An 11137-nucleotide genomic window follows, 5' to 3' on the forward strand; every position below is an offset into this window, starting at 1 on the left:
TAGGTTTTCTTGATATTAAGATCAAAAGAATTTAGATTATCAATTATAACCTGTTAAAGTTTATATTATCTGTCATGACCCATAACTCAAAACCTTATCACACAAGAACGAGTATGGATAAGAGGATTTTTTTTGTTTTTGTTTATACGTACGTCCATTTAGCTATTAACTCGTGCTCATAAGTAATAAACTAAAGGCCAATTGCCACATGTGTAAGAGTATGGTAAGAAGCAAGTATGCACTAAAATCTCTCAACGTGGTTCCGTCTAAGCCATTAAAATATGCCCCAAAACCTAATTGCTGGAGATTGAACTAGATTAATTTTCTGAAGTATGTTTGCGCACATAAGCATCTGTAATGAGCTGCTAATAAAAACTTAAGAAGAATTTAGGGCCCATTTAGACGAGGAATTAAAAAGAGGGTTTGGACTGTAAAAAGGGGATTTGGAAATTTCCATTCTTAACTACCTTGATTGGGCAAAGTAATTCTAAATAACAATGAGTCTTCGGGTTCCAAACCTTGACAAAGTCCTCTTGTGACTTATAAAGTAAAGAAATCATGATCTATTGACCAAGACAGGAAACTTTTTATTTCAAATAACTTTCTGTGAGTAAAATGTAAGTGCTGGAAATGTGTTGTGCCCTTACATGACGGTGTAGGTTCAAACTTCATCGGTGGCTAATCTAACATATAACTTACTAAAGCTATCACTGGAATAAAAAAAAATTAATAAAAAAAGAAACCAAACTAACTCATGACTTGAAATAGGAAATCCCATTCCAGATGATCGTATGCTTTCATCATCTTAAGTTTGAAAATGATATGCCTCCATACGTATACCTATCAATTTGTGCAAAATAGGGATTAAAACAGGGGTTTAGTGGAAAGAAAAAAAAAAAAAAACAGGTTGACAAAACCCACCTTCGAAGAACTAGTTTGACAAACAAAGGATATGGAGGAGCTCAGGCCATCCCCAACCAAAAGGGTAATGTTTAGCCTCCATCCAAATTATAGTTTTGTAAGAAATTATTTTTTAATGAATAGTGTCACACCATATTTATATACCATCTCCAACCGAAGGGGGTTATTTTTAGCCCCCTTAATAGTTTATTATTTAAAGTTTGTTTTTTAATTTTATTAGTTAATTGAATTAAACTAACATATTTGTTAAATGTGGTTCAATTTCATGTTATTAAATATTTTAATTTTAATTACATGTTAACCAACTTAGACATTAATTCAAATATCACAATTTAATTGAAATACAACTTCTTAAAACCTGAACTACCCAAACCACCAGTAATCGAAGTTGCATTATCTTGATCAAGTCCTATTTGCTCAACAGACCTTCCAGTACCACAGGCCCAATTAGAATTTTTAATTTTCTTTTTTACATTTTGTTAAAAAAAAAAAATATTTAAACTCCAAGTTCTATTTGCTCAACAGACCTTCCAGTACCAAAGGCCCAAATCCCCATTAATCGAAATTGCATTGACGTCATGTTACTGTTAAGCTGGCTGGCTGGCTTTCTTTGGCCAGCCCGCTGGCCATTTAGCTAGTTTATGACTTATGACTCTTTGGCTGGCTCGGTTGAAGATGATCTCATTTTACATAAATAGCTTCCAAATTAAAACTCAAGCTATGTGCCATCGTTTCAGCCTTTTTCTTAGCAGTAAGAAGTTGTGCTCTAATTTCTTTTAGTGAATAGGAGTTCATATGGCCAATATCATAGTTCTAATAATGAAATTATTTGGAAGCCGAGATAGAGCAATGACAATATGTTGTGATTTATGGCTCAAAATTAGAGTTTGGATATGAATCTGGAAGTGACCAAGGATCAGGAGAAGCAAAGAAGCATCACCTGAAGTTTTTGGTAGCAGGCAACCAGTTATCGATGGTAGCTGACCAGTCGGGTACGAGCAAAATGTTGCAACATGCGTTTCCTGTTTCATTTTGCTTTTCTATTTAGGTTAGTTATGTGTCCTATTTTGAGTTTTTTACTTCTTGGTTCGATTCTTTACTTGGTTGAGAATTTCCGTTATTTACAATTTGATTAAGACAAGGATTTGATTTCCTTACCTACTAGGATTTGAATTTTACTTCTCATTAGGATTCCAATGTAAACCTATGTCTTATGATCTATAAATAAGACCTTAGGGTTAGTTCAGTAGTGTGTGCCGTCACCATTAGTTTAGAGAGTATTCTCTAATTTGGTTTTGCAGTGGAGGTCACCATGTAGATTTGGGAGTCTTAGGAGTCAAATTGTGAGTTCATGAGTTAGAGAGCAATTTGAGAGACTTCTCCATTTGTTCCAGTTCGCTAAAGCTCCATTAGAGTGATCAAACAATTTATATACCATTGTGAGGTTTAGCCCACTACCCTACCTTGTAATGTAGATTATATCATTTGTTAAAAAAAAAAAAAAAAAAAAAAAAAAAAAAACTTGAATTGGAGCAAAAAATAAACAATAATTCTCCAAACAAACAAAAATTCACAATAATTTTGTCCTTCAAACCTGTAAGAAAATAGAAAAATTCAAGATTTCAAATAACCTGAAGTCTCGAGAATTTGACGGAAAAGAAACCGGTTCAACTAGGTTCAGTTCACGATTTCTATTCCAATTCAAAACCAAATCGGATAGAGTATATAGTTTCTGTTCGATTGGCGATTTTAGGCTATCTCCAACCGAAAGGTCCAGAGGGCCAAATGGTCGAAAATAGCCCGAAAACTGTCACAACCCGTCCCGAAATAGTATATTTTTAGGTATGAAATGTCAAGTATGCCCTTGAACGTTTGTAATGTTGTGTGGTTTAAACTTTGGATTTGGACCAATTCATTAAGTCCTTAATATTCTGGGACCAATTAGAATTTAAAGACTTAAGGTTTTGTGCTATTGGTGACCCAACTAGGACCACACACACACGACACGTGCATACTCAGATATCTCTCTCTCCCTTCTTTCGCATTTCTGCAAATTCCGTACAGTGTACAGACAAAACTTGGATCAAGGATTCAAGGCACGTATTGAAGGTTTGAAAGGTGATTTTGAACTCCTAGCAAGCCCAGGAATCCAACCATACATTTGGTTAAACTTAAACCCTTCGGAAACCATAGAACCAAGAACCCCAGATTTGATGCACTATTCATGCACACGTAAATGTGGAGTTTTTGGAAGATTCTAAGGTTATAGGAAGCTTTGGATCGTCTTCACGAAGCTCGGAGAAGAAAAACCAAGCAAATTGGACGTCGGGAGACCTAGTTTCGACGAGTTGCAGGTTTAGCTGGATTATCGAGGGATTTTCCGACGAGTTCCGTCGTTTTTGGAGCATTAAACAGGTATGAGGATGTTTTACAAGTTAAGAGCTTTAAATTGAGTTAAGTTTCATGAAGTTTGGGTGAAAAACGACTGAGATATTAAGGTTATAAATTTTCCAGTTTTTCCGGCGACAACGATGGTCCGGAGAACCAAGGAAGGAGCGACGGAATATTCTGTCAAACTTGACGGAATATTCTAACGGCGTTAGGTTAGTTTTAACGGTATATGCTACTTTTTAACCGAATATTCCCTAACGCCGTTAGGGTTACCGTCAGTGTGCCTGGCACGTGCCCACGCGTGGGCGGAGCGTCTGGTCGTGCCTTGGCCGGCGCGTGGGGGCACGTGGGTGGTCGGAAATTTTTTCTAAAAATATGAAGATGTTCGTGGAGTTGTGTAGATCACGTTGGTATATTCAAACATCCCATTTGAGCAATGTATGAGAAGTTATTAGCTAATCTTGGTTATGTGCTTTAAATTAACGCTTATTCAGTTAATTCGCATATAGGTGAGACTTATCTCGAGGACGAGCGCAGTCAAGGGCGACTCGGGGCCTACCACCCTTTGACATACTAGTGAATGGGCTTTTTTTTTTTAGTATATACTTATATACTTGATATTTTCCCAGAAAATGCATTTAAATGAAAGTATGTCTTGAATGTCATGCATATAGATTTATATTTTGTATTTGCTATAGTATATGATGCATAATATATAATTATGGTGCTATAGATGCTTAGGTAAGTACCAGGTGAGTTATGTTTGGTTGTATGAATCATCGATGATGTGATATGTGATTAAGAAACATTGAGCTCATAAACCTGCACTTAAGGTGATTATGATTTAGCCAGAGATATGGCACATGCCTGTATATAATGTCACCTCCCGCACCATATGCTCATATTGGATCCAATTTAGGTGCACAGTCTTGTTGTACAGACCATCATAGGTGGTTCCGACTCGTAGATGACTAGCCACTTATTGCCTAGCTATCATGAGAGAGTAGTATTGAGCATAATTATATTACACCCAGTCTTGTCGTACAGACCTTTCATTGGTTCTGACTCGTGTATAGTGTAATGTCGTATAGGTCATATTAGTGACTCCGACTAGATTGACTATTGAGCTATGAATTCAGCCGTACAGATTTCTACAGGTATTTCGGCCAATATGTTACTTTCCTTGAATTTATTCTCACTTGAATTACCTATTCTGTTATATCTTGGCATGACATACTTATGATTATGAATATGTGAAGCATGATTTGAATTGAGATAATTACATATACATTTATGCATTGTCTATATTCTATCTCTGGGAAAATTATACATGTTTTACAGCGAGGGGTTAGAACCTTTGAGAAATGAAATGGTTTTGTTAAACATTTGTTTTTTGCCCACTCATGTTTTCTGTTTTGTGCCCCTTTAGGTTTTAGGTAAGCTTGCTGTTGGTGGCGTACGAGGATTTCGGTGGTTCTGACATATTAAAATAATTGTAGGACATCTTATGGTACTGTATGACTAGTACTTGTCCTACTGGATTGCACCTAGACTTTCTACGCTCTGATTAGGTGTACTTACACTTGTATTTCACTCTTAGCACTTCTGGTTTATGAGTGCACATTAGTAACTTTCGGTTGTTATTTATTCATATTGTTGATGCACAAAATCAGTGGGGACTTTGGTACAACAGAAAATGTTAATTTTGTGACATTCGCTAGATTGCTCCGGTCACTAGTGTGGATAAGTATGTAAATGGATAGAGACAGGGAAGCAAACACAAGATGTACGTGGTTCACCCAGATTTGCTACGTCCACGGAGTAGAAGAGTTCTCATTAATTGTGAAGGGTTTACACAAGTACATAGGTTCAAGCTCTCCTTTAGTGAGTACAAGTGAATGATTTAGTACAAATGACATTAAGAAATCTTGTGAGAGAATGATCTCTATTTATAGAAGAGAGTTTCTAGTTTCATTTTGACATTGACACGTGTCGTGCTGTAATTAACATCTGATGTCGACACATGTCGCATTATGATTGGCCTCTGATGTTGATATGTGTCGCGTTGTGATTGACCTCCTGGTTGGAGGAAGACTCTTGTGGATCCTTGGCGGTATAATGTTGACCGGTGCTTAGTAGTTTTGGGGTTGGTCAAGTATTGTACAAACACATATATTTCCTATCCTTATTTCTTCCGCACTATGCACATGACTACGTCACTCTCACGTGACGGCCATCATACCTTGATCTCGGTCGGGGTGTATAAAAAACCGTCTCCAACCGAGGGCCAGGCCAAATGGCTGTGGAATCTGAGAGGGCCCCACGAAATCGGAGAGGGCTAGAGGGCTGGCCACTTCTAGCCAACCAGCCCCGGGCTGGCCAGATTTTTTTTAAATGTGTCGGATTTCCTGTCGATTAATTGACAGGAATACATTCATACTAAATAATATGAATGTATTCATGTCGGTTATAACCGACAGAAATGCTTTGAATTTTTTTTTTACAGTTTTATTATTATTTTTTATTTACAAAATTTTTCCTATAACTTTTATTTTTCATATTTTTTTTAAATTCTATTTTTTTCCTATAACTTTTATTTTACAAAATTTGTTTCATATTTTTTTTAAATTCCATTTCTTCCTATAACTTATATTTCACAAAATTTGTTTTATTTTATTTTAAATTCTATTTTTTTCCTATAACTTTTATTTCACAAAATTTGTTTCATATTTTTTTTTAATTCTATTTTTTTCCTATAACTTCCTAAGCCATTATACAACATTAAATTAAATTAAGTAACATGAAACAACATTAAACAATATGAAACAGTATTAAATAACATTAACCAACATAAAAATTATACAACATAAAAAAACATTTAACAACATGAAACTTAAACATTTAAGTTGTAGTTTTTAAATAATAAATTATGTTTGGCCAAACCGAGGGTCAAACATAATTTATTATTTAAAAACTACAAGGTTAAAACGAGCCCTCTGGCTCTTTGGCCATCGGTTGGAGACGGAGGTAAATATGACCATGTACTGTTCATTAAAATATTAATATCTTAGAAAATCTTAGAAGGAGCCATCTGGCCAACCATCGGTTGGAGATGGCCTTATGGATGAATTGGGCCGAACCAAACTATGCCCTCATTTAAAATTGTTTTTGAATACTCCTGAAATTGTAAAAATAAATAAAATCCCTCAAAATCATAAGTAAAATGTTGTTAGATCCCAAAATGATATTAATCAGCACCAGTGCCTCGTAAGGAGGTTTTTGTCCGCGAAAGTCGGAAGAAACAATTTCGTGTGAAAACCCTAGACTGCGGCGGCGTGTGGTAGGGTTTTACGTTAAACAACATTGGAAGACTGTGACTGATTAGCAGGTTGCTGTGCGGTGTGACTGAAGTGCACTCAAAGATCGGCGACGGGCTCTGGTGTGGTTAACAGCGTTCGGTGTAGATCAGATTGCAGAGCATGGAGGGTTTGGTCACGAAGTTTGACAGCAGTTTGTCTCTTTCGGAAAGGGAGAAGGGTGGGGTAAAGATTGGGAAGAAGGATGTGGAAGGTGCATTATTAGGGTTTCACTACAGTGTTGTTGCGGAGGTCTTCACAGTGAAACCTATCAATGATACTGCTTTTGTCGACCAGTTTACGAGTTTGTGGCGAGGAAGAGAGGGTGTTTCCATTAGGGCTTTGGGTGGGGCACGTTTCATGGCTAGGTTTGTGGGTCGGCGAGACATGTACCGTGTGTTAGAGTCAGAAACGCCATGGTTGTTCCGGGAGGATCTGGTGCTAGTTGCGGATGGGGCTAAGCATGGGCGGTGGAATGATCTATTGCATTTGGTAACAATGTGGGTGCAGTTTCATAATGTCTCACCGCTTAATATGACGGAAGCTGTGGCGCGGGCAATTGGAGGGGTGCTTGGTACTGTTGTCAAGGTGGATAGGGATGATGGTAGGGATTGTATTGGGAGATTTCTACGTGTGAAAATTACTTTTGATGTGAGGGAATCGCTTATGCGGGGAACAAAGGTTGTTTTCCCTGATGATGAAATAGTGTGGGTGGATTTTCGGTATGAGGGGCTCCCTAGCTATTGTCTCATCTGTGGTAAGGTGGGCCATGTCACTCGATGGTGTAAAGAGGAACGAATGGGCGATGGGGTTTCCGAAGTTGAGGTGGGGGAATTAGTAGCGTTCAAGGGCCTTGACGCTGACTATGATTTGAGAGGAAATTGCCTTAGGTTAAAAAGAGGTGGACAGCGGGGACAAAGGGGGAGGAGTGTATCTTCCTCTTCATCTACTGATCGATATCTGGATAGGTCAATTGGGGGGAAGTCAAGTGGACATCGTGCGATGGATGTCGAGGAGAAGGAGAGACAACGGCTTGAGCGGGAGAAAGCCTTTGATGCTGGGCTTATTGGTCCAGGAGGGTGTGTTGCTCCGGGTGCGGGGCAAATAGAGTTGTTCTTTCATCTGGAAATGGGGGCGGGTCCTAGTGAGAATCCGTCAACGCTGCAACAAAGTAAGGTTATTGATCTAAATATCCCAATCATGGAAGTGGTTGAAGAGGGGCTTGCCTAGGCACCTGGAATGTCTGGTATTGAGGGGGCTGTTGGCCAATATATTGCTTCACAAGACTCGGACCCGTTCAATCTCTTTCCCATCATTGAGGCTGTTTCTAAGGAAAGGAGAAAAAGGGGCCGTGAGGATGAGGAAGATGATTTGGTGGTTTTGGATGATGGTTTCACTCGTGGGCACAAGATACAACGGTCTATTCTGGACCAAGCGGAGGCTACCTGCGTGGGGTCTCCGCGATCGCAATGAAACTCATATGTTGGAACTGTCAGGGTATTGGGAGGGACCTGACAATTGCCAATCTTATGGAGCAGAATTGGCTCCACTCTCCCGAGGTAGTGGCTTTATTAGAAACTAAGAATAATAGTCAGCGGTTCCGTTTTCTAAAGCGAAGGCTCGGCATGTCGTGTATGCATGCTATTGAGCCTAGGGGGATTGCTGGTGGTTTATGTGTGTTTTGGAAGGATGCGAAGGATGTGGTTTTGGTAAAATATGGGGAGTTCTTCATTGAAGTTTTAATTGCGGATGGGGTAAGGAATTTGAGGTGGCGATTGGTGGTTGTGTATGCGAGTACGGTTGCATGCACTCGGGCACAACAGTTTGAGGTATTAAGGACACGGTTAGCAAGCCTTGGGGAGCCATGTCTAGTAATGGGGGATTTTAATGATTTACTATTAGAATCTGAGAAGATTGGGGGGAATGGAAGAACTGTGTCAAGTATGAGAACCTTTCGGACTTTTGTGGCTCAAACAAAGTTGCTAGACTTGGGTTTTGTAGGGTATCCGTATACATGGCGTAATAGAAGGGAGGAGGGGTTTATTCAGGAACGATTGGATCGCGCGTTGGCCACTCATGATTGGATTCAGTCTTATCAGCAAACCGTGGTGAAACATGTGGTGTTGGAGGGATCGGATCATGCCATGCTCGTGTTGTCTACGGAGGTGGACCAACCTAGACGCACGAAACGTTTTATGTATGATCGACGTTGGAATTTGGATCCTAAATGTGATGAGATTGTGAGGGCTTGCTGGGGGACTACTTACGGTGGATCCCATGCTCTTAACATTTTGCATAGTCTTCGACGAGTTAGGTATGGGCTATTGACATGGCAGAAAAAAGAGGCACAGAATAAACAAAAGGAAATTTGTAAGTTAAAGGCAGTTCTTCGTGAGGCGTACAACAACCGGTGTTTGATGGTTTTAAAATTCGTGGTTTGGAAGAGGAACTTTCACGAGCCATTAAAAGGGAAGAAATTTATTGGCGTACGAAGTCAAGAGTGCAATGGTTGCGTGAGGGGGATAAAAACACTCGGTTCTTTCATGCTTAAACCTTGAAGCGACGAAGACGGAATACCATCCGAGGACTGGAAGAAGAGAATGGGGTTTGGTGTACGGATAGGAGTAGAATCCATGGTATTGCCGTTGAGTATGTTTCAACTCTATTCACCATGGATACACCCACCACTTTCGGTGAGATCCTACATTGCGTACCGATTAGGGTGGACGAGCGGGATAATTGTCTACTTTGTGGCCCAGTGACTGATGTGGAGATCGAAACAGCTGTTTATCAAATGCATCCAACAAAATCACCGGGTCCGGACGGTTTCAATGCAGGTTTTTATCAACATCATTGGGAGACGGTTGGGGGCGTTGTTATTGGTATGGTGAAATCTTTTTTTTGTTCAGGCAGAATGTTGAAGGATTTGAATCACACTAATATTGTGCTTATTCCTAAAGTGGATCATCCCACGAAGATGTCTCATTTTCGGTCGATTTCGCTGTGCAATGTGGTGTATAAAGTAATTTCTAAAGTACTTACGAATAGACTAAAAAGGTTCTCCCTAAAGTTATCAGTCCTAATCAATCAGCGTTTGTGGCTGGAAGGCAAATTTCTGATAATATTTTAGTAGTACATGAACTTCTACACTCTATGCAACATGAGAATGAGGAGGGTTTGGATTTTATGGCGCTCAAACTGGATATGGCAAAAGCCTACGATTGGGTTGAATGGTCTTTTTTGAATGCTATGATGCATAAGTTGGGTTTTGGAGATGTGTTTTGCAACTGGGTGATGGAGTGTGTTCAAACTGTGTCTTATAGCGTGGTGATGAATGGAGAGATAACAGGTTATATAACGCCTAGGAGAGGCATTCGGCAAGGTGACCCATTATCACCTTTTTTATTCCTTATATGTGCCGAAGGTTTTTCCTCTCTAATCCATAATGATGAGAGGAGGGGTTGCATTCGAGGTATGGCAGTAACTCCTTCGGCTGAGCCTTTGTCACATGTTTTTTTTGCTGATGATTCAGTTTTATTTTGTCGAGCTACGGAGAATGAGGCGTATAATGTGAAATATTTGCTCCAACGGTATGCTGAGGGCTCCGGACAATTCATTAATCTAGATAAGAGCTCGGTACATTTTAGTGTGGGGTGTTTAACGGGGCTGAAATCTACTCTACCCCAGATTTTGGGGATTAAACATCAGGAAGGATTTGGGAAATATTTAGGTATACAAGCTGATTTTGGAGCGTCGAAGAAAAAGGTGTTTGAAGAAGTTCGGAATAAATTGGATGAACGAATTAATGGCTGGGCGGAACAATTTTTATCGGTCGCAGGTAAGGAGGTGCTAATTAAAAATGTTGCGGCGGCTTTACCTATTTATACTATGTCCTGTTTTCAACTGCCTATTCAATTGGCAAAGGAAATAGAGCAAACTATAGCGCATTTTTGGTGGAGGGATCAGAAGACGAAAAAAGGTGTTCATTGGCTTGCTTGGAAAAAGGTGGCGCAAAGGAAGATCTCTGGGGGTCTTGGCTTTAAGGACATTATTGAGTTTAATTTAGCAATGTTGGCTAAGATTGGATGGAGATTGATCTGTGCTCCGGAGTCTCTGTTGGCTAAAGTACTTAAAGCTAAGTATTATCCTACATCATCTTTCCTTGAGGCATCAGTGGGACGTGGAACTTCTTGGGGTTGGAAGGGCATTTTACAAGGGCGGAAAATTTTGAAGTCGGGTATTAGATGGCGGGTTGGTGATGGGCGCAATATTCAGGTTATTGTGGATCTTTGGTTGCCCACACCAAGAACTTTTCGGCCTTTATCAAGACATCCAGAAATGCCTCAGATGGTTGCGGACTTGGTGTCCGTTGATGGAACTTGGGAACGTGAGATCGTTCAAAGGTGTTTTACTGGTGATGAAGCACATATTATTCTGAGCATGCCGTTGAGTCGATTGGGGTGTGTTGA

At 39.6% G+C, this 11137-nt stretch overlaps 1 protein-coding gene across 1 annotated transcript; it reads left to right on the top strand.

Moving 5' to 3' along the window:
- The first annotated feature begins 8137 nt into the window (after positions 1 to 8137).
- Positions 8138 to 9226, top strand: LOC139196037 (uncharacterized). The gene has a single exon (XM_070821699.1). It carries the CDS (start codon positions 8138 to 8140, stop codon positions 9224 to 9226), a length of 1089 nt encoding a protein of 362 aa, XP_070677800.1.
- The last annotated feature ends 1911 nt before the right edge of the window (positions 9227 to 11137 follow it).

This window comes from Malus domestica, chromosome 05, assembly GCF_042453785.1.
Source record: "Malus domestica chromosome 05, GDT2T_hap1".
Taxonomy (NCBI): Eukaryota; Viridiplantae; Streptophyta; class Magnoliopsida; order Rosales; family Rosaceae; genus Malus; species Malus domestica.